Source organism: Geospiza fortis, unplaced genomic scaffold (assembly GCF_000277835.1).
Source record: "Geospiza fortis unplaced genomic scaffold, GeoFor_1.0 scaffold405, whole genome shotgun sequence".
Classification (NCBI taxonomy): domain Eukaryota; kingdom Metazoa; phylum Chordata; class Aves; order Passeriformes; family Thraupidae; genus Geospiza; species Geospiza fortis.
The window spans coordinates 1,300,760-1,324,578 of NW_005054415.1; the positions used below are offsets into that span (position 1 = coordinate 1,300,760).

The 23,819-nt window shown below is 37.8% G+C and overlaps 1 protein-coding gene across 2 annotated transcripts; it reads left to right on the forward strand.

Annotated features, from left to right (window-relative positions):
• Positions 1-247: 247 nt before the first annotated feature.
• CYLD (CYLD lysine 63 deubiquitinase) lies at positions 248-22,712 on the forward strand. Of its 2 annotated transcripts, none has more exons than XM_031061471.1 (16): positions 248-910; positions 2,115-2,282; positions 3,277-3,382; positions 4,418-4,513; positions 5,581-5,697; positions 7,197-7,576; positions 8,990-9,155; positions 9,976-10,117; positions 10,621-10,743; positions 12,034-12,125; positions 13,177-13,243; positions 14,667-14,799; positions 15,207-15,315; positions 16,252-16,370; positions 16,972-17,188; positions 18,644-22,712. In XM_031061471.1, exons 1-16 carry the CDS (start codon positions 404-406, stop codon positions 18,826-18,828), a joined length of 2,727 nt encoding a protein of 908 aa, XP_030917331.1. In that variant the 5' UTR covers positions 248-403; the 3' UTR covers positions 18,829-22,712. The 2 variants fall into 2 exon arrangements, with proteins under 2 accessions (XP_030917331.1, XP_005426501.1); XM_005426444.3 differs by having other exon boundaries at positions 311-910; positions 2,115-2,417.
• Positions 22,713-23,819: the final 1,107 nt, after the last annotated feature.

Below are 23,819 nucleotides of genomic sequence, written 5' to 3' on the forward strand. Positions count from 1 at the left end.
CCCTTTTTTCACAAGGAACTAAAAAAGGAAATGAAATACACTGCAATAAGGAGCAGAAATGGATAAATGGGTCTGTCCATGATCAGCAGTACAGTAGCTGTTCTGGGACTGTGGTCACTACCTTGCATTTTGCTGAACTCTGATCTGTATGAGGAATGAGTTGGTCACGGATTTAAATTGTTTTACGTAAGGCTAGCTGTGCTTACCCAATTCAATTTTGCCTTCTTTTTCTTTTCTTTTTTATTCTAGGCTTCCTGCTCTGAATGTGTTTCTTTGCAAAATGAATATTGCATTGTTTCAAAAAGATTGGACCCTCCAGTAGAATTTGGAAAAATCACTGCGCATTAATCAAGAGCTTATTTTTCTTGAAGACTTCCGTCCAGCTTTTAAAGTTCTAATCACAATGAATTCAGGCTTATGGAGTCAAGAAAAAGCAAGTTCATCCTACTGGGAAGAGAGGATCTTTTACTTGCTTCTCCAAGAATGCAGTGTCATAGACAAGCAGACTCAAAAGCTCTTGAAAGTGCCCAAAGGTAGCATTGGGCAGTTTTTTCAAGACCGTTCTTCTGTGGCACACTCCAGAAATATTCCATGTAAAGGCAAGAAACTGCAGATTGGATTAAAGATTCTGGAACAGCCTCATGCAATCTTGTTCGTGGATGAGAAGGATGTTATAGAAATAAATGAAAAACTAGCTGAGTTGCTTCTGGCTATTACTAACTGTGAGGAAAGATACAGTTTGTTTAAGAGCAAAAGCAGGTTAGCTAAAGGAGTGCAGATAGATATTGGCTCTCCTGTTAGAGTACAGCTGAGATCAGGGGATGAGAAATATCCTGGAGTTGTTCGCTTCAGGGGACCCTTAATGCAAGAAAGGTCCCTAACAGGGATATACTTTGGAGTAGAGTTGCTGGTAAGTTACTTGCTAAGGGGTGGTATCATATACTTTGTGAGGTGAGCTAAATATGTCTTCAGTATAAAGAGGAAGTCCTAATAATTTTTTTTCTGGACCATATTACCCCTAAAATCCATTACTTTCAGTCTTCTCATAAGTACTTTTATGTGAATTTGCCATATCACATCAGCCTTGTAATCTCCATGTTAAGTGAAGCTTGATGTGGTGCATGGGCTGGCAGAAAGACTTGAACATACTCTGAGTCCTCTAGCCCAGAAAAATTTAATTCATAGAGTTGTGGAATGGTTTGGCTTGGAAGAGACCTTAAATATCATCTAGTCCCAAACCCCTTGTTAGGTCAGGGACACCTTCCACTAGATCAGGTTCCCCAGAGCTCCATCCATCCATCCTGGCCTTGAACACTGGCATGGATGGGGCATCCACAGCTTGTCTGGGCAAAAATATTTACAGCCCTCTCATAGTGAATATCTGACTCTCAGATTTCTGTTGAGTACTTTGTTTGCCTGTGTCAGGATACAGTCAGTAAATGCAGGGTTGGACTTTTAGGGCTGCTGTTTTTGGTGATCCCTAAAAGTCCAATGGCAACTAGTTAAAATAGAGAATGTATCTGTTCTGTGCTCCTTGTGAGATATTTCTGCAAAATTAATGCCAACCATAAGCTATTGAAGAATTAGGTTGAGGAGAGTTCTTCTCGTTGTAGAAGTATAATTTTCAAAGTACTCTTTAAACTTTTCCTGAACTCTTTGTAATTCCCCCTGAGGAAGAACCTTAGGGAATATCAGGCCCAAGTGTTAAAATGGTCTCACTTTATATGGTATTTAAGTGGAATTTTTGAATGCTTAGCATTATGTCTAGTATGAAGTAGTCTTGTCTTGATATGGCAAGAATTTGATGATTGAAGCAAGATTTGCATCTGAAGAAAACATGCTTCTCTGAGTTTAAAGGCTTCTGCCTGCAGCTACTCTCTAATCTAGTGACATCTTGCTCTTTACTCCCTGAAGATAGACAGTTTGTATATTTGCCACAGATTCTAACAACAGAATTCTCTCAGTAATGATAGTGCATCAGGTAAATTCTTAGTGCAATTGATCCAGAACACTGGCTTATATTACTGCTTTATTAGTAGTCTGTTTTTCACAAAATACATGATTGGTTTTTTTATCTCTTTTTTCCTTCCTCTTCTTCCTCCTCTGACCCTTAGGAAGAAGGTCGTGGTCAGGGCTTTACTGATGGACAGTACCAAGGCAAGCAGCTTTTCAGATGTGATGAGGACTGTGGGGTTTTTGTTGCTTTGGACAAACTGGAGCTGGTGGAAGATGATGACAATGAACTGGAAAGTGACTATGCAGCTCCAGTTGACGCAATGCAGGTAGAACTTCCTCCTCTGGAGATCAACTCCAGGGTTTCTCTGAAGATAGGAGAGAGTATAGAGTATGGCACAGTTATATTCTGTGATGTCTTACCAGGAAACGAAAGTTTAGGATACGTTGTTGGAGTGGACATGGTAAGAAAATAATCTGACTTTAATAACTTCTGCATGTGTGTTAGCTAGTGAATGACATGCACGTAGAAGAAGAAACATTATCCACAAGCTACTTCAGCGGAGGCTGACCTAAAATGGGAAATAAACACTGTATTCAAAGATGCATTTGGTGGTAATTTTCTTGGCATCAGGTAAATGGTGTTGTATTTGATGCTGAACAGTTCAGGCAAAATACTCTGAGGAGCCTCCACTGAGCTACTTGCCATGTTAGGTGTCAGTCATGCAGTCAAGTGTTTGTCTTGTGAGACTGGCTTTGTTCTGCCTGTTAAAAAAGTAGGCTGGATGTCTTTTTCTTTTGTTAGCCATTTTTAAAAGCTTTTTTTTGTGTAACTGTTTTGTTTGACTTAGTTCTACCTTAAAAGTGAGTTTCAAGGACAAAAGTTGATCTTTCAAGAAAATGGGAAGCTTGTAATTAAAAATTATCTCTAGCAATATGAATTTTTAAAAACAAACAGCTTAAAAATGTTTGGCATTTCAAGATTGTTCTGGTTTTGTAGCTTAGATGTTTCCATTTTCTTGGTTGCATTACCTGTTTCCTAAAAATGCACTGGAATAGCTCTAGCTTGTTTATCAATAATGTTTTTTAGAAGGAAAATGCTTGTTAAAGTAGAAGCTGTTTCTCAAGAGATAATGTTTTAAGCTTTTGCCTTTAAAGACTGTAATGTTTGGCTATTCTAAATACAAAATTAGTTACAGGAAAAAGTAGATGTTGTCAAATGTTTAATTCTCCTATTTTTTATATTCCTAAAGGCATATGTGTGTACTCAGTATGATGTAAATCTTCTTTTGGGATACATGTAATGTGTTTTTCTATTTTTAGGATAATCCGATTGGAAACTGGGATGGAAGATATAATGGAATACAGCTGTGCAGTTTTGCAAGTGTTGAAAGTACACTTCTTTTGCATATCAATGATGTTATTCCAGGTATGCCCTGCTTTCCTAACCAGAAGGCAGACTTTGATAACATCTAGGACATCCTCCAACTAGGCACAGTTATATGATTAAAACAGTACTGCAGAATTCATTTCCTAAGTTCACTTGAATTACCTTCTCTGTTACATTTCTCTTCATTATTGCCCTCCTTTGGGTTCAGTCTCACCAGTAGAAAAGCTTTAATACTGAACAAAATTCCTGTCAAATTGTATAGTATTTACAATACTCTGCAGTGTGTAATCTTCTTGAATATGTGAGTGTCTGTAGTGGGAATCTTTTCTATGGACTGTTGTTCAATTTACTCCAGGGTTTCAAATATCTTGATCAGAAAGTTGTTCTTTCTGTGCTTGAAAGGTGTTGACAGGATTATGTATGCATTCTGGGAATAAATACTTGGAAATGCCTGTCTCTGGAAAAAATTCACTGCAGTAATTCAACGAATAGTGTTAACTTGTACAGTTTCCTGTTACCTTTTCTGAAGAAAGAAAAGTTTGTATGAGACTTTTGTTTAGGCACTATCTCTAGGCAGGTTCTAATGAATCTGTAGTCTGTAATTGTTGCTCTCACACTTCAGTTTGACTCACTTTTCTTATGTTGGCCTCCTGCTTGCTGGTTTAGTTGATATGCATGTTTTTGCACAGATTTTCTGTTCTTCTCTGGAGAATTCACAGGGACTTCTCCATTTTTTGAAAAGAGCATTTCTTGTAGATGTGTTTGTAGAAAGACCTTAAAATTTCTTGTATCTGTTTCCCATAATAGAAATACATACCTACTTAAAGGATGTGAAGTCAGCTTATTTGATATGTTCAAGAAGTAATGGTAGACTTTGCAGCAAGCAGTTGCTGATGTGATGAAAGCAGATTGTATACACACAAAATGTTGTTCATGTGCCAAACAAGGCTTTGTTCTGCTCAGTGTTAAAGCTTGTGATGGCAGAGCTTTGTTCAGTTTTGAGGTGAGCTTTGTGTAATGCAGTGAAAATGTAGCAAAGGGAAGCTAATACTCTCTTCATGTGCCATGTCTTAGAGACTGTGTCACAGGACAGGAGACCTCCCAAGCTTGCCTATACCTCAAGAAGTGGTGACAAAGGCTTGTTCAATCATAGTAAGCCAAAGGCTATAGGTATGTATGGAAGGAATTTTCTTTACTTTTGTAAGATTACAAAAATTTGTTGTTTGCAAGAAAGTATTGTCTTTTCTCTCAGTTGGTGATTTATTTCAGTTATATGTCAAGAATCATCACAGAATCACCAAGGTTGGCAGAGACCTTTTGAGATCAAGTCCAACTGTACTTAAAAGTTAAATTTCTCTGGAATATTAGTATGAATTTAATCATTGTAGAGGTGATAGACAGTTTAAGTTAAGATTGCTCAAACCACCTTCATTTTCATGAAAAAGAATTTGAGGTTTAGCAAAAATTCTTGGCCGTATTACCAGGTCAGGGCTACATTCACTTTCTCTGGAAGTGTGCTGTGTACTTATTGTTTTGTTTTGGCTTTTAATAAATACAGTTTGCTATTGTCTTCTTGCAAAAGTAGTAACTTCAAAATTTTTAACTCAGGAGCAGATCTCCCTAATAGTGACTGTATTAATTTTGCTGTGATTCAAAACCAGAATTGAATTCCCAAAATATAAACTTCCTCGACTCTGTTTATTGTTCAAGTCTGAAAACCCTCCTGGGGAAAACAAACAAACAAACTGAAAGAAAAGCAATTTTTAAATTTTTTTTTTTAAGACAAAAATAAAAATTCAGTGTGTCTTGATTTTACTAGTGTAGTAAAATACTAATGACAGTATATTCTGTAAGTTTTCATTTTACCTGGCATTGGATGCTGGCACAGATGATCTTCAGTAATTTATTTGCCTACTGTGAAATTTTGGTGCTTTAAAACCAGCTTTATTGCAAATACCTTCTTATATTCATAATTTATAGTCATGAAAAATTTGCTCTTGAGAGGAGTTTTCTGCCTTCGTTTCACCTTGGTGACTGAGATTTCAGCTCAGAGTGTGTTTTGGTTTGGTGTAGATTTCTGCCTTGTAAGCCTAGAACTGTGTTAGCCTGTGTTTGCTCCTTTGTGGAAGTTGTGTCTTCTTGAAAGTGTACTAACAAATTTATACAATGAAATAAGAGTATAGGTGACCTTTTGTAAATAGAGATTAATCTCTTCAATAAAATATGTTGTTTTCCAGGATCTACCTCTGAACCTGGAAATAGAAGCAGATCTGAAGTCTTCTACACATTAAATGGCTCATCAGTTGACTCTCAGCCTCAAACAAAAACAAAATCCCCATGGTATATGGATGAAGGTAAAGAGAGGATAGTTTTTTATATATTTATTTTTAAAACCCACAAAACAAAACTAGAGTGTATTATGTTCTTCAAATAAAATAAGGATGAGATTAAATGTAAAACTATTGGACTGTGTTGTCATAGTGGAATACATATTACATCACAAAAAGCATCTTGAAACCCCTGTGAAAATGTACTCTGTCTTGGTGTGACCTGTGGTTTTATTCTGCATGTAGGAGATTGTTCTTGGCAATTCAGGTGCAGCTCTGTGGGAATGCACATCTCACAGGCAAAATAAAAGCTGAAGCTGGGATGGAAGACTAGAAGTATTCCTTGTAGCTGAGTTTCTATAGGAATTGTACTTTGCCTGTCTTTGTAGCTGTGTTACAGATCCAAGGGAACTGTATTTACAGTATTCTGCCATGCTTGCTAATCAGTCTGGAAGTGAGAGCAGGGAAATTATCTAAGTATACGTGGGTTTTTTTCTGTATTTTTAAAAAGTTATTTCTTTAAAATCTCTCTTGTATGAGTGCACATACTTGAAGGATCAATATATCTTGATTTGCTTGCAGACCTATTTTTCTTTTTCCTGGTGAACTTTAGAAAAGTGTGACTTACTGGGTTAATGACTGAAGAGATAAATACTAAACTGTTAAGTTACACCAGAAACCTGTAGAGGCAGTAACCCCTGAATTCTTTGAAGCACAAAAGAAAATGGGTTAAAATTGTTCTTGGTTCTGTAACAGATGTCTTTTTAATGTTTTTAAGACATTAACTTCATTTAATGAAACAGCATGGGGAGAATGGGTGAAGATGAGGCTTTTGTTCTGTAAATACCAATAGTGTATTAGAGACCCTTCCAATTCAAGGTATTCTGTGTCTGTGTAGAGAGATGAGAGAAGACACAGTGCTTGTGCTGTTCCATGTAGTTGTGATCTCTCTTATCAGGCATTACATTGCTCATGACATGTTTAAGTCCTTTATTCCTTGTAAACACTGATAGATTCCCTTTTTAGAACCAATGTTGTGATAGAGTCAGTGGAATAAGCACTTTTCCATTTGCAAATCATATCTGCAATTATTTATGTATTTATAAGCTGTGAACCAATTAATTTCCTCAGTCACAATGACCAGTGAGCTCTTTCTGGTTTTGCCCCCTGCAGTCATAATCCTTGGGGCTGTTAACTCATGTTCCAAGAAAAAGCCTTCTGTGATGATGAAAAAAAAAGATTTCATTCCAAACCTTTCTGTAGTTTCTAACATCTCCTTTCTCTGTGCTGTTCATTTCTGTTGCTTGTGGTAAAAGTAGTGGGACTGCAGCAGTGTCTGCTCAGTCAGTTCTGTGTCTCTAGTGTTACCAAGTGACAAAAGTCTTCCTAAATGTCCCCAGCTGCTGTTAGTGCTTCCCATGTGTTACATCAGATGTTGCTGGTTTGAGAGTCAAGTCTTTCCTTTTTTAATAGAAGGAGAAAAAAACCCCCAATGCTTACTAACATCTTGGTTTTGATTTTAACAGCTGCTGAAGACCCTTCAAAGTCACTTACTGATTCTTCTTCTGGATTTGGGCATTCTTCACCACCACTGCAGCCACCTTTAACAAACTCTGTGTCTACAGAAAACAGATTTCACTCCCTCCCCTTTAGCTTGACAAAAACAACAAGTACTAATGGTACTATGGGACATAGTCCTCTCTCTTTATCTGTTCAGTCTGTCATGGGTGATGTGAATACTACAGCTACCCAGGACAGTCCATCAGCAGCAAGTCCAATTGGAAACTCACATGGTCTTGAAGCAGGTTCCTTGGCTGAAGTTAAAGAAAATCCTCCTTTCTATGGAGTAATCCGCTGGATTGGCCAGCCCCCTGGAGTAAATGAAGTGTTAGCAGGACTGGAACTGGTAAATATAAATTCTAGTTCACATTAATGCTAATTACTAGTTTTGTTTCTCAGAGCTGGTGTCTTTACACACTGGAAAAGCAGCCAGTCTGGGGATTTGCCCAAACAGGTTGCCAAGTGATTTGCTTAGTGATAAGTTCTTTGATAAGCACTGACTTTTATGGCTGCCCCACACCTTACCCTGTTAGTAGGATCTGTTTGTATCACAGTGGGCAAAGGATTTTGTAGGGCTGATCAATTCCTTGCTTTAGAGGAGTGTCCTTTGCTTACATTATGGAGATTGTAATTGAAAAATGAAATTTAAAGGTCCTTTAAGTGGAAATTTATATAAAATTCTCTAGCTATAGTGGTCTTTGTTGAATGTAACTTTTTGTTTGTTGTTTGCGTATCAGCAAGCAGGCAGTCAGAGTGATGACTGTCAGAGCTGTAAGGCTGGTTTTGATAATTGACAGTAGTGATATTGTTGATTTGACAGCCATGTGCTTTATGTGTTTCTGTGGGCCCTTTGTAAAAAAACCCCACAGTTGCCTCAAACATGAATTGCTGTTGTGTACTGACATTCTCTCTGTGGCAGCTGCTGCCAAGGTTGTGATGGGATATTGGTTAAATTAATGTGTACACAGTTAGGGGGATGGGGGGGGGGTCTTTATTTTGGGATACTGTTCAATAACATATTACATAAAGCAGTGTAAAATTATGTAAAACATCAGCAAGGTATGTGAGAATGTGACTGGAATTCCAGCTATTACCAAGAAGTTCTGATCCTTGTGGGTGTTTAGGGTGAGGTTGAAGCCATAGCTTGCCACAGGCATTCTGAGCCTGCTCCTTAGTGTGTCGTGCATTAACTTGGGTCCCACTCCTGCATTTCTGCATTAAAGCCTAGCTGTTGTTAGTGAGCAGGCAATGTACCTTAAATCCTGTTCTCAAAGGTAACAGCTTGTTGTTGTTTACTCCTAGTTTGTGTTCTCTTTTGATGTACATTTTGTACCTTTTGAAGCAGGCATTTTTCTTGTGCAGCCAAATCACGCTGAAATTGTTCACACCATCCCATGCTCAGTGATTTCAATTAAGTGGTAAAAAGTGCTCTTTCTAACTACAGAAGGAATCTGGACCAGGTTGAATTCAGTCTCTCCTCCTACCTCCCCCATGCTGCTTCTGGTGGAATTTTTGTTTTATTTTGGATGTAGTGAAAGTTTAAGCATGAAGAAAGAAAGAAGTGTGCTAGTCTTAATTTTCTCAATAAATCCAGTTGAACAACACCTCAGTTGAGGCTTTGGATATTAAATTGCAGAAACTGTGTATCATGCTTCAGAGTAGCAGAAGGGTGACTTGTGGGTAGATACTTTATCAAATGTCTTACTGCAGAATTGTAGAAGTAAGAAAAACGCTGAATCCTTCTCACTTGGATTTGCAGGAAGATGAATGTGCAGGCTGCACGGATGGGACATTTAAAGGAACTCGCTACTTCACGTGTGCTCCAAAGAAAGCTCTTTTTGTAAAACTCAAAAGCTGCAGGCCAGACTCCAGGTTTGCCTCACTGCAGCCTGTTTCCAACCAGATCGAGCGCTGCAACTCTCTAGGTACTGAGCTTCTGCTTATTTCTTGTTTATCAGCTGGGAACTGGCCAGGGCTTTGCTTTCATTCATTCCTGCAAGAAGTTCTTTTATTGAGCACTTGGAAATCTGTACAAGTATTACTTAACTGAGATTAATGAATAACAGATCAGCCCCTGTACAGAATACAGTGGTTCTTGAATTATTCCTTTATGCTTTAAAACAAGAAAATGTTCATATATTTAAAGAAATGTCATAAAATTATGGGAATTTTTTATGCTGTACACTTTTTACATTAGAAGTTGTAAAACAATCTTGCTGAAAATGGTATTTGTAACTCTAGCACTGTATGATTACATTAAAAGAAATAAAGGCAGTTATTTTTCTATAATCTATAACATCAAATTATTTTAGTCTCTAAATGTTAATAAAGAAAAGCATGTATTTTTATGATGGAAGTTAGTGGTGAAAAACTTATTTTTTTCCCTAACTTCAAGTATTTTAGATTTCTTGGGTCGCATTGTATTGTCTGGGACAACAGCAAAGAAAATTGTCTGATACTTGTAAGGTAGTGTGAAAAAGGCATTTGTAATGAAAAGAGAACTTCATTCCTACTGGATAAAATTAATTCAGTGCTGCAGGCTTTCTGAAGCACTCTGGTGTGGAATGTAAGGCCTTGTTCACTCTCTGGAAGACAGTGAGTCTCAGCTATGATAAAATGCTGTTCTAGTCCAGAGAAGGAATGCTTACTCTAAGGCAGCAACTTAGCTATAAAATATTACTAGGAAGATCTCAAGGGGGATAAAATCTGAGGCTTTAAAGTGACTTTTGAAAAAAAAAATTTCAGCCTTTGGAGGTTACTTAAGTGAAGTGGTAGAAGAAAACACTCCTCCAAAAATGGAAAAAGAAGGTTTAGAGACAATGATTGGAAAGAAGAAAGGTATCCAGGGTCATTACAACTCCTGTTACTTAGACTCCACCTTATTCTGGTAAGTTCATCATTTGTATAGTGGCATCCCTTGCTAGAAATGCAGAACATGTGATCTTTGCTTGAGTGACTGTCTGTGAATTCCTGTGCAGCTCCCAGTGTGCTGTGCTGCAGTCCCTGTGCTCTCCCAGTGCCAGCAGTGCAGTGCTGCTCATGTCCACACTGCACTGGCCCTCGTGGATCTGCTTGTTTGGACAGAGGGAGTCCCTGGCCTGTAAATGGTTGAAGGATCAGGAGAGCACAGGCCAGGGGGTGGAGGGAGGGAAATGCCTCTTACAGCTCTGCAGAACCCTGCCTGGGTAACTGGTTCTGTACTTTGCTGCAGAGAGGATATTGGGTTGGAGTGGACTTTGCTAGTTAGTGCATCTGTGTCCCCTGTCCATAACTGCCTCTTTTTGAGTTTGTTTAGTTCTTTAATTCTTCTGTGGCTTTGCTTGGTTTGTCTTATGTTGCTCAGGCATCTGAATGGTCAAAACAACATTCCTTTTCCTTTTTTCTTTGTAGCCTGTTTTCTTTTAGCTCTGTTTTGGACACTGTGCTACTCAGACCTAAAGAAATTAATGATGTAGAGTATTATAGTGAGACTCAGGAGCTGCTGAGGACAGAGATTGTGAATCCTCTGAGAATGTAAGTGAAGAACTGGTCTCTAGTCTAACATGAATTAGAGAGATCCTGCAGTGTTTGCATTCCTACTGCAAATCTGGGAAGCTTAGCTATCTGCTGCTACTCAGTGTATTTTTTTAAGTATTTTTACTTTTTCTTCATAGCAAATTTAATCAGTGATAACTGGAAAGAGTTACTCATTGTTGGGTGAGAAATATTTTCACTAGTGTCTTACTTGCAAATGGATCAGCACAAAGCAATTGTAAAATTTGTACAAGTATTGTACAATAATAAAAAAGTATTGGTAAATACAAGTTATGTTTGTTCACAGCATTCATCTTTACATGTTCTTAATGCTATTGTACTTGACAAGAAAATTATTTGTGTTATCTTATATGTAGTTTCACAATTTGATAGATTTAGCAGGGCTTTAAAAGTTTCATTACTTTTTACATGTGGTCTGCAAGTGGCCACAATGCTTTTATTAAAATAACTTAATATGACCTTTATAATTTCTCAGGTACAATGAGCAAAGGAGGTGCAACAAAAATCTCAATGAAAAGTTGTTGTTCTTAAGCTTAATTTTTTTCAAACAGGTGAATAATGCAGTTGTAGTTCCAAAATTCTGTGGGCTGTCACTGAACAATTTCTGACAAAGTTTTTATTTTGATAAACAGAAATGTTGGCCCCTGAAGCCTTGTTCTTGTCAGGGAGTGTGTGCTTGGCCTGCTGTGTTCCAGGGTCTGTGGAACAGGCAGGATAGCAGGATGCACACTGAGTAGCAGAAATCTCAGGTGCCTGAGGTGGCTGAATGCCTTACTGTCCTTTAATCATGCTTTAAAACTTTGGGGGAAAAGACTGAATGCTCAAAGCCTCAGCTTCTTAGGTCAGCAGTACAGCTCTGTGTCTTTCTCAAATATTGAATTTATTTTTTTTTTGTTAACAACTCCCACAGTGCTGTTATGTGACATTCTGAAATGATGTATTAAGCTGTGCAAATTAGAGTGAAAACAAATCAAAAGTAATTAACTGACAAATCCAAAAATAGCTATCCTGGTAAGTTGATGATTAAAATGCTCTTGAAGGTTGTAAAAGAACATTGAGTATTGCATTAAATTTATACTACATTAAGAAAACTAGGAGTCAGATTAAATATGAGAAATCAGTATGTAGTTTTGAAGAAATACTGTATGCAGTTCAAGAAGGATTTGAGAACCTGTATTTGAGTTTTTAAGTAATTGGTTTTGGCTTTTCTTTTACTGCTCTGACTTGATCAAAAACTAGCTAATAGCTTATTAAACCCATTTATCTTAGATATGGATATGTATGTGCTACAAAAATAATGAAACTGAGGAAAATACTTGAAAAAGTTGAGGCTGCATCAGGATTCACTTCAGAGGAAAAAGGTAATGGGGGAGGTTTGCTTTTCTTTTTCATCTAAAATGAAGGAACTGAGGAACCTTGCTACATAATTAAAGCAGAACAAAACACCCAGATATTTTTCTGGAGCAGTGTCTTGAGCAGAGATCTGAGTGACCACTGGCTGCTAGAAAGGTCTTTTCTGTTTCCTCAGCTATGTAAGGAACCCCAGCTGAACAATTTTTGGAGTCTTCCACTGCCTGGATTTCTTTTAGTGCCTTCCTGTGCCCCTGGAACTCCCTTCTAGCAGTTAGTGGAGAATACTGATAAGGCTGCGGTGTTTGTCCTCTTTCAAATTGTCACTTTGATCTATGAGGAATAAATTTTGCACTACAACATTTCATTATTACAATGGTTATGTAGTATTTTAAGAGACAAAATGTTCAAATCATGTTAGAAGAATCAGTTCCCAACTTCTTCGTCTTCTGCTGCATATATTGATTAATTAGCATTGTATTATGTAACTGTTTTGCTTTTATTCAAGAGAATACCACTTTTGTAAGTACTGTATGCTGGAACCAGTATTTACTGCAGTTAGTGGCAGGGAGAGAAACAGACAGCAAATGTGGTGGGGGAGAACAGCCCTCTGGGAAGTGCTGTTGGCTGCATTCTTGGGTAGAGAGCTTGGTCTCTGGTTTAGTTGAACTTGGGACTATGGTGTAGATTTTGTGTTATTTTCACTGCTCCTCACTGGCTCTGCAGATTCACTGTTTCATTTTGAAAGCTTTTATTTCTCCTGGAAAAGTTGTGTGGTGCTAGATGATTCCTCTGAAATACAGAGCATCTTTTTTAACTTCACTGGAAAGCTTTGTTACCCGGTTGAGCCTGTACTTTTATTAGGGCCATTTAAAAGAATAAATAGAGGTTTGTCATGAAAATATTTCTAGTTTGTCATAATCTTATTGGGGTAATAGAGCTGTAAAACTTAACTGTTACTTTTTTTCTGTGAAAATTTTGAAAACTGTCACTTTTACTGAGTCTTGAATAATGTGTCTGGTTTTGCATGCTGACAAAACTTTTTTTCTCTCCTACCTCCAGATCCGGAAGAATTTTTGAATATTTTATTTCACCATATTCTGAGAGTTGAGCCACTGTTGAAAATAAGGTGAAGCTTATTTCTTTGGCCTTCCAGGGCTTTGTTGTGTCTGTGCCATACACAGAACAAAACTTATGTTCCACCATTCAGCTTTAGCACAGAGTTTGTGTGTATTGTGCACATACCTGAACTCCTCAAGGGCCATGCAGAAATCTCCTTTCTTTTTTAGTAGTGATAACACTGAGCATCATGCTTTTAGAATCCTCTCAACACCTGAATACTCTGAAAAGCAACTTTGGCTTAAATGCTGGCTGGATTGGAGGAGGTTACAGTTTATAGCAAATTTGATGAAAGTTCCCAGGAACTTTTGGTAGTGAGATGAAACAGCTCCAACCCAATGGTTTTCTTTTGCTGTTAGAGGCTAGTTAGTCCTGTATGTTTTTTCTCTATAGTAGTAAAAAACATTTCTTCAACCTGAGCATCATCTTTTATATCCTTTCTTTTGTACTTCCAGAGGAGGTTGAATTACTTATCTGAAGATCTCCTCCCAAATATATCAGAGTTATGTTTATTTAACAGAAACACAATCTGAGAACATTGATATTTGATAATTCTATGTTTTGAACATCTGACCTCAAAACATACTTAAATTGGTAGCTTAATCCGTGTCCCTCTCCCTAGCTATACAAAATGTGTTGTGGTTTTGTGGTTCTTTTTTTTTTAAGAGGATAATTGCTTTGTGGTAAGGGATGTGTGTGTTTAATGGAAAGGGTTTTTTCCCTTTTTTCCGCCCTTATGGTAAGGATAAAGAAGTTTCTCCAGACTGCTTGCATTGGCAGTTTGTGTGGTAATCTGCCTCAGAGCTGGCCTAGGTGTGGCAGGAGTCTTAACAATTACAGCTGGGCAGCCTTGAATTTGGATTATCCTTTTGGAGAGTTCTCTGCTAACTATAGAGCAAGTCTAGCAGCATTAGCCATCTGTGTGAGACTTCCACTGCAGGAAGCAGTGTAAATATCACCCTGATTTAGAGGAAATGTTTCATTAAACCCATCATACTGAAGATAATTAGTGTTGTTTCATTTGATATTTTATTACTGAAACTCCTAATTGTCTCTCCAATGAAAGCTGCTTTATTGTCTTGGAGTTTTTGATGCAGATGCTTAGTTGGTAATTCAGCCATGCACAGACATATGTTTTTAAAACATGCTCTGAAACTCACACTGATTTTGTTTCTTTAAAGTTTTCCATAATCAATTCAAACGTAATACTTGACTGCCTGGCACTCTGTTGTTGGGGGCTGGGGGCTGGGCTTTGTCAGGCTTTGTTGTTTGTTTGGGTTTTTTTTTAAACACAATATATTTCAATGCAGAGAGGATGTCTTGTCACCTATTTTCATGTAGATGTTATCTTCCTAGAAGATACAGTTATCATTACAGTAGAGTTTCAGAGTCTGTTTTCTGTTGTTTTTTTATTTCTTTAAAACTGTTTTTAGATCAGCAGGTCAGAAAGTACAAGACTGTTACTTCTATCAAATTTTTATGGACAAAAATGAGAAAGTTGGAGTCCCAACAATTCAGCAGTTACTGGAGTGGTCATTCATCAACAGCAACTTGAAGTTTGCAGAGGTTGGTGACAGCAGTTGCCTTATTAGAAGTGATCATACCTAAATATCTGTCCATTCAGCAATGGGAGAACAGTGGGGTTTGGTGCAAAAACATGCAGACATGCTGGAAATGGGAATATTGTGTCAGTGATCCAGGATACCTACATAGCAAAGGCATTTTAAGGTTAACTTAATGAGATGTATTCTTTGGTTGAACAGATCAAAATGATTTAGGTGAAGAATTACTAAAAGAAAACTTCTTAGCTGCTGCCATTGAGTTGTTTTAAGGATTAATACTGTGAGATACCTCTGTCAGTGGGCTGTGAGTTTAAAAAAACATGAATATATTTATGGCATTAGAAGATGTCTACAAAGTTAGATAATTATTTATCTCAAATTCATTACATTATATTCTGGCATTTTACCTAGGCACCCTCTTGCCTGATTATCCAGATGCCCCGGTTTGGAAAAGACTTCAAAATGTTCAATAAAATTTTTCCATCCTTGGAATTAAATATAACAGACTTACTTGAAGACAGTAAGTAAATAACATTGCATTGTATAATGAAAGAGAGTTGCTGAGACTGACTAAGACAGCTAAAGTATTCCTGATATTTTTGGTGGTTTGTTGGGGTTTTTTTCTGTTAGATAGTTACCAAGATAGTGAGAGGTGCTCAGGCTGAGGAGAAATGAAATTTTGCTGGGTAGAAGGCTTTTTTTCCCTCATGTAAATTAGAAGCTCTAATTCAGAAGAATATATAGAATACAACTTCTTTTTTTATTTAAGTCTTGAGAACCTGTACAACTGAACTTATTTCAGGACTGTTTTTAAAATTGAGTTATTAGTAGCAAAGGTGTTCATTAGACTAGAAGGGAGCCTGAGATGAAGATGTGCACCTGTGGTATATTGTGGCTGTGCATTTTTTAGCCTTAATTATGTCACTTCTTTTTGTGACCTAATTTTCTGGTATTGGTCGTCCACTGAATTTTTCATTGCATTATCCTAAGGAAGGATACCTGGTTTTAAATTTGAGTTAAGAATTAATAGAACTGACAAAATTTCGTAGAATAATAATCTCTGAAGTTGCCGTGGCCTTTTCTCTCACTGTCTTGGCCATCAGCTTATGCTTTTTTCTCTTTTTCTTTTTTTCTGGTGTTGACAGCTGTAGGAGCTAAGACCACTAGATGAGAGAGAGCTAACATGATTTAAAAATTTGCTTGTTCATGCACTACGTTTTTATCATCTTGTTTTTCCACTTACCAGTGTAAATGTTTTTCTCTTAATCCACATTGCACCAAAGAGAAGTTAAATAGACTGGTACATTTCTCTTTGATTAGCAATCTCATTTTAACTTTTTTTAAATGTAGTGTCATTCTCCATGTAAAGTAATAGTTGTCCTTCATTTTCATATTCCTTTTGTTAAAAATCAAAGCCTCCCCAGCCTGGAGACTAATATCTTTGTTGCCACTGCAGCTCCCAGGCAGTGCCGTATCTGCAGAGGGCTCGCTATGTACGAGTGCAGGGAGTGTTATGAAGACACTGATATTTCTGCTGGCAAAATCAAGCAGTTCTGCAAAACATGCAATACACAGGTCAGTGCTTGTCTTTGGTATTCACATGGGTTTTACCCAAATGGTTAATGCTGTGGTAATTGAAAGAAAGGCAGAAGAGTGAGACTTCTTCACCGGCACCAGTGTAGCTGCCACCCACCAAGTGAAGTGTCTCTTTTGGTGACAGATCAGACTCCTGCAATGTGTTTATCAGCATGGCAACTGCCAAATCCAGGACTGGACACAGTGGAGAAGTAGTAACCATGTGTTTTAAATCTAATTTCATGATCCTGCTACCTTGTTAGAGTTGATAAATTCATGACAGAAATGCTATGTTTTGCTGTTTGGCAGTTGCATGAAGATGTCAATCACGGCTTGTTTTCAAACCTGAGCATAGTAGAAAACTGTTGCATTAAACCTGACCTCCCTTCTAACCTTTGATTTAAATTTTCTGGGCAATATTGAACTACACTGGTGGGGAAAAAATACAAGAAACGTGTAGTCAGCTGCTATTATTGCAGTTCCTTCTCTAACGCCATTAATCTTCTGTTCAGCAGTAATGTCCTTTTTAGCTTTGTCTGCCGCTGAAACAAATAATCTTACAGAGTGTTTTTTCTTTTCTGAAATATCACTTCAACTGTAGGTTCATCTTCATCCCAAGAGACAGAGTCATAAATTCAATCCGCTGTCGCTTCCGAAGGACCTGCCGGACTGGGACTGGCGGCACGGCTGCATCCCCTGGCAGGAGATGGAGCTGTTTGCGGTGCTGTGCATCGAGACCAGCCACTACGTGGCCTTCGTCAAGTACGGCCGGGACGACTCCGCCTGGCTCTTCTTCGACAGCATGGCAGATCGGGATGGTAACCTCTCCTTCACTACTTCACTTCCTCTTACAGTTTTGTATGTGTGGTTTAGATTTCAGGGATTGTTTCCCTAAAGTTTTGGGGATATTAGCGTAGTTTAACTTGATGTGCTCGATGCTGGGATACTGATCTTGGATCAGCCTTACCGTAGCGCATTGATTTCATGGCAGCTGCTGATTTGAGTATTCTGAATTTCACCTCAGTTGGATACCTTGGTAATTAGATGGTACAGAAGTAACTGCAGAAGTTTCCTAGTAGGACTCCCTATAAATATTTCTACGCTTTGCAAATTAGGCAGAGACAATTTTAAATAATAAACTGCAGGAATGTACTTTCCATTTATATTTGTTGATGTACATTATTATTAGTTAGCATACAAATATTTTAATTTCTTTTTCTTAAATGACTTACGGTATCTGTCTTTAGAATAAAGGAAGTAGTCACACATTACAACATCTGTGCTATTCCTTTGAATCCCTTTAGAGTTAACAGTGGAAAATTGTTATCCTGTAATAATACAAATGTCAGTAAAACAACTGTTTTCTTAGATGCCGCTTTTTAAACGGATCCTGTTTAAATATGGACTCTGTAGTTCTGGTGCCTAAGAAAAACAGTAATAGATGAAATGTCAAACACATAGTAACACTTTTTGCATGAAGTATTCTTGAACCCCTCTGTTACTGGGTGAGTTGGCAGGGAGAGGAGTCTTGCCTCCTGATGAAAATGGTACTGCTACAGAAGTGAAGTCGGTTTCTTACAACGGCCAGAAGACAATCAAGCTTTGTTTCAGAGTGCTTGAAATATGTATGACTGATGTTTGTAAAGAACCACTTTATTTCAGGAATTCAGATCATATGAGATGCTGGAAATATCTCCTGCTGATCTTAGGGGGGGGTTTAGTATTGCAAATATTTTTCTTGAGCTTTTCTTCATAAGCTAAAAATCTCTGCTGGGAACAGCAGGATGTCCATACTTGTGGTGTTTGAATTTGCTCAGTTTTATGAAAATGGCCAGGAGCAAACCATGCCTTAGTCGTGCAAGGCAGGTACAGACATGGTGGTTTGTAAATTCATCAGCTGTTACTGGTTGTCATGTTATTAACAAATTCAGTGCATGTGAGATGTGTATTCAGGTCACTTTCCTAAAGTCACACAGAATTTTTAGTGTTAATGAAAACCCAGAGTTCCCCCTGGTTTTGTGTGGTGCTTGTGTGGGTGTGGTTTGTTGGTAAATACTACAGGATATTCTGATTCTAATAGTGATTTTTTAAACAGTGCACTTCTCATAGGTGTTTACCCTGCAGCAGTCCAGTGTGGCATGTTTAAGTTTTTTAGAAGGTGTTTTCAAGAACTGGTGATGCTCCAGTGATCATAATAAAAGTACATTTTGAATAGCAAATATATGTAGATGTTCTCCTAATCTGTTTCTCCTTTTTTCCTAATGGTTTAAAAGGAGGTCAGAATGGCTTTAACATTCCACAAGTTACCCCGTGTCCAGAAGTTGGTGAATACCTGAAGATGTCTCTAGAAGAATTGCACTCACTGGATTCCAGGAAAATCCAAGGCTGTGCACGAAGACTGCTTTGTGATGCTTACATGTGCATGTATCAAAGTCCAACAATGAGTTTATACAAATGAACTAGGATCTCTGCAGAACTGAGGAGACAGTACAGAGTCACCCACTCTTGGGTTTGCTGCAGTTTTGGGTAGTTCACTGCAACCGTTGCTGGCAATGGAAGAAGTTGACTATGACATCCAGAGGATTTACTGTTCCAAAAACTACACATGGAGTTCTGTCACTGAAGTATTTAAGCATTTTGCACTCTAGGAAGTGTGCTTGTGTGTGTTTGTTTTATAAACAAAGTTAAGTTACTAAAACTTAAAAGCTTTAAGTGCATTGATGATACACAGGCTTTTTTTAAATGTTAAAGGTGGAATTATATCAGGAGAAATCTCCTTAGTCCATTGGGAATGTAAGGATACAGTATTCTAGCTCAGTGCATTTCTGTGGACAGGGATGATGATTCTCATGTGTTTCTCTACACCCACCCTGAGTTCTCACCCTTGATATTTTTAGCACCATAGATTCTCTCTCAAAGAGAGAATAACTTCAGTTTGAGTAAGATAAATTTTAGACTGCTCATTGCATATTATGTTCTCTTATCTACTACATTCTTTTCAGTTCTAAAAATTAACATTCATTTAAAGGTCTGAATCCCTGTCTTGCAAAAATCAAGCACACAGACTTGCTGTGTTGTTAACTTGCAACTTTTGGAGGGGAGAGAGAGGAAAAGAAGAGGGCATTAAGTGGAAGCATAATTGCTAAAATATAAAATTAGCAATGAAAATTAACAGATGTCTTTTTCTAAGTGTCTATTTTTAAAGAAACAAAGCAGTCTGGAACAGAACAGCAACTGTACACAAATGATTCCAGGACAAAACAATAAAATCATGGATTGCCTCAGGGAATGTTATGAAGTGAATTCTAGTCCTTAGTAAATAGAACTGAATTTTCTACAGTACATTAAGCTACTGCCTGGGAATGTTATGCATCTGACTCTTCATTTCAGGATTAGTAATATTATAAAGAGAATATTAAAAATCTCTGCTTGGAAAGATGAAACTATACATAAAGGTAGATCAGAGTTTTACTGTATACCAAGTACCTGATGAAAACTAACTTGAAAAGCTGCAAAACCTGTGTTTATGTAAAGTACTATACTTTGAAGTCTTCTGGTTCCTGTTTGCAATGACATACTGTTGTTTTAGTTGCCTTTTAGCTACTTCTGTCTACACTACTGGCAAACATGCAACTATATATATATACAGTAACATCTGGTCGTACAAATTGCATCTATATGAACTGTACATTTTCAACTCTTAAACTGTTTTATATGGAAACTTCCTTTTTGGGATCAAGTCTGTAGAAGGGAAGAGACAAATTTAACAGAGGAAAAACCACATTGAAAAAGCCGCTGTTTTAAAGGCAATGGAGACTGATCCCTTATTGTAGAAAGTGTGGTTACTTTGTTTTTCTTGGAAAACCTAGAATCTTTCTTTGGGACACACTCTACCATAGAGGGTAGTAAGTTTGAAAACTGCTTGAAAGACTAATGTATGAGAAGCAGGGGCTGCTGAGGGGGTTGATCTGTTCCATTAGCCTTTGCATGAAGTGTGCTCTAACCTTTCACTCTCAAGAGCAGCGAGGTTATTAGAAGTGTCACCCTTGCTTTGGCCTGAAGAGTCTCCTGGCTTTCATGTTTCCTTGCCTTATTTAATCAGTCTGTGCTCCTTGGCCAGACTCTTTTATTTTAGTACAGAGCTCTTGACCTCTTTCTCTCCTGAAAAAATTTGGTGAGGTTTTAGGTGATGGATTCTATAATCAGGCCCCTTGTGTCCCAGCCTGGAAGGAGGTCCAGGCAGTGACCCCTTAGAACAAGGAGAAAACACAGGCCCAAGCACAAACCTGCACCCAGGAGACCAGTCTGAATGTCTGGACTCTTTCTCTTCCCTAGCTCTAGATTTATTTTTGACTTTCCTAGTGCATTAATTTCACGTGTCTTCCACTGGTGTCATCTTTCCAACCATCTCCCCTCAGCCTCATTTCCTCTTCCTGCCTGAGCTTGGAGAACAGCCTTGGACCTGCTATGGCCAGAGGAGAGAATTGAAATTGGCAGCCATATTAAAGTTTCCTAGGTGAATAATCTTGTAGCAAAATATCCACTCTTTCATACAGCTGGAAAGTATCCAGCTTCTCAGGAGATATACTCGATTGGCAGAAGTGAATTAATACACATGGGTGTAAATGGACTTGGCTTCTTGCCTCCAAACTCCTGGCCTTTCACTGGAAAAGGAAAAGAAGTGTGGACTCTTCCCGTGGGACACACAGGGAATATTCTTTACTGTGCACGCTTCTTGGTGACAAATACTGTTTGGAAAGGCAGGCACTGCTCTGCAGCCTGCCTTTGTACTATAGATTGTTGCAAAATGGTAAATAGTTTTGCAAGCACTGTATGATTACATGGTTAGTTTGTTGCCCGCTTAAGAGGGCAGAGATATCTTCTACAGCATGCAAAAAAAATTGTTTTGGCAATCAAGGAGTCTTCTTTTAATCTAAAATGTATTGCTGTGTTCTGTACTGCACTGCACTGGAGGTGATCTGGCAATGTAAATGAAATGTTACAGAAATAACCCCAATTTTATTTCCTTTCTCAGAAATGAGTATACAAACAGAAAAGTGATTTCACTGTGAAAGGAAACTTGTAAAATAACTTATATGCAAGGGTAGAAAAGGTGGGGTTTTCTGAGTGTTTTTTAGCCTTCAGCATATATTTGTAGGGGATTTGAATAAGCTATTTTGAAGCTTGCGTTCTAAGCATCTACTGCTGTTAACTGTAATGCCCAAAGAGTCCAGTGACTAAGCGCCCAGCATTTCTGTTTTTTAATGCATTTGGAAACCTCCCAATCAATATTTACTTTTTTTTTTTCATATGGTGAATGTCCCCCCAGATTAATAGCACTTAGATCATTCTTCATGGTTTGGCTCATAAGTACTGCTAACAATGGCCTTAACCTGGGAGTAGGAAAATACATTGACAACATGGTTCCTGACAGCCTGTAAAAATGTAAAGTTTCATAGGACAGACTTTTGTAACTGGGGAAAAAACCTTCATCCCATGCAACTTGCCTGCTCTGCTAAACATTTTTAGAACTAGGGATTCAAAATGGAACAAATCACTGTGCCACTAAATCCTTGCTTATTTTGAACATAGAGGGTAAAGAGGAGGTATTAGCTAAAGGTGATGCCTTACAGATTTACTCAAGCAAACAAAATCCTTCAAGAAAACCCCAACCAAACCCACTGTAAGTTACATCAGAAGGCTTGTTGTTGGGCAGGGGAGATAATTGGAGGAAAAAATTACAAAAATATCTATGTTCAGTAAATGTCTTTCTAATATGTGATACTGATTCTGTGCTTTTGAAAATTGTAGTACTGTGTTGTACTGAACAGCCTGTGAGATTCCCATTTTAAGCAAGTACTGTGTGTAACAAGAATTGCTCTTGATCATAAATGGTTCATTTCAATGCACTTATTTTTCTTGTGCACTTTATACTCCACTGAGTAGCTGAGCGTGGTCACCATGATCCCTGACAATTGCCAGTTCCATCCAATCCCGAGGCACCACCGTGCTGCATACCAGACTGGGGTGGTTTCCCAACTGAGCTGGTGTAAAAAGCAGCTTGAAAGCTCTGTGTATTTTTACCACTGTAACAAAGCATGTTTTTATCTGTTCTTGATGTTTTGCTAAATAAACATCCCATGTTTTGTGCACAAATAGTCTCTTAAGCTTACAAGGCTGTCTCCAAGAAGGCATAAGGGAAACAAACCATTGGATCAGGTTGCCCTCAACTAGCCTTAATTTATTTTTTTTTCAAATGGTAGGGCTGAATGAGCTGCTGCTGGAAAGGAATGTACTATGTGCTCTTTCTGTATTAATATTAATTAAAATATTATTCTTATGGCTCTGTTCATTTCTTTGGGGGTTGGAAATGTGGGAGTGTCATGACAAAGCATGAAGACAAGGTGAACTAACCAGGGTGTTTTGTGTACTTACAGGCAGTTTTATGTTTATACATTTCTTTTAGTCCTTCAACATTTCTAGGAAGCTTAGGAATTGTACTGTATAAAACCAAGTCTAAGAATACTACTTGTGTCTTACCAATTAACACCTAATGCTGTAAGGGAAAACCACTGAAAAGCAGCTCTAGCTGCCTGGAGTTTTCCTGGGGGGATTTTATTTTTAAATTCTTAGTACACCACCTTACTAACCCTGGTGAGCAGCTCCTCCTGGAATAATGCTGTAGCTTCACTGCTGAATCCACAGCTGCCACTTTCTATGCATTTTCTGTCTAGAAAAACACTAACTCCTATCCAGTAGGAGTAGCTTTACCTTTCTATTTATTTTTCCTGAGTATTTTAGTAATAATAAATAAATAAAAACCGATAAGTATAGCGAATAAAATCCTACTGATAGTGGGACCTTGGAAAATGCTAAAGATAGATTCTGAAAATGTTAGGCTTTGTGTTTTCTCAGATCAGTGCATTCACGTAAGCAGTATGATAAATGATATAATTGTTAGATGTGATGATTGTTTAGTAATTAAATATAATTATTATATAATCATAGGAAGAATCATGAGAAACTACACTGGGAACTTAAGAGAGCTATGTTTAGCTAAAAATTATTGTATACAATAGAACAATATAAGTTTAATAATTAACATGTAAGTTATATAACGATAGAATATAAAAACACGTTCCTCTTCAATGTATGGTGGGATCAGATCTGAGGCGAAAGCGCCCCTGATTCCCAGAGCTCTTAATAAAAGCACCTACATATAATTGCCTGTGTGATTATATGTCTCCGCACGCTAACACTACCTCAGCATGCAAAAGGTATTATGTCAATTTGAGCAATTTAAATATTTTATGGAAAATCCTTAAACACTTGTAAAAATAGGTGCAAAAGCTATTTTTAGGAAAGAGCTGCAGTAAAGGTGGGTTTGTTTAAGCTGAGCTTTGCACGAGCAGGACGGTGATGCTGCTCCGCTCTGTGCGACTCTGCCGG

Bases quoted from the DNA above. Each gene is read 5' to 3' on its own strand.
- CYLD (XM_005426444.3), top strand. From the start codon at position 404: ATGAATTCAGGCTTATGGAGTCAAGAAAAAGCAAGTTCATCCTACTGG. The intron at 10,744-12,033 runs GTAAGTGAAGAA...CATTTATCTTAG, and splicing joins ATTGTGAATCCTCTGAGAAT to ATATGGATATGTATGTGCTA. The intron at 14,800-15,206 runs GTTGGTGACAGC...CATTTTACCTAG, and splicing joins GCAACTTGAAGTTTGCAGAG to GCACCCTCTTGCCTGATTAT.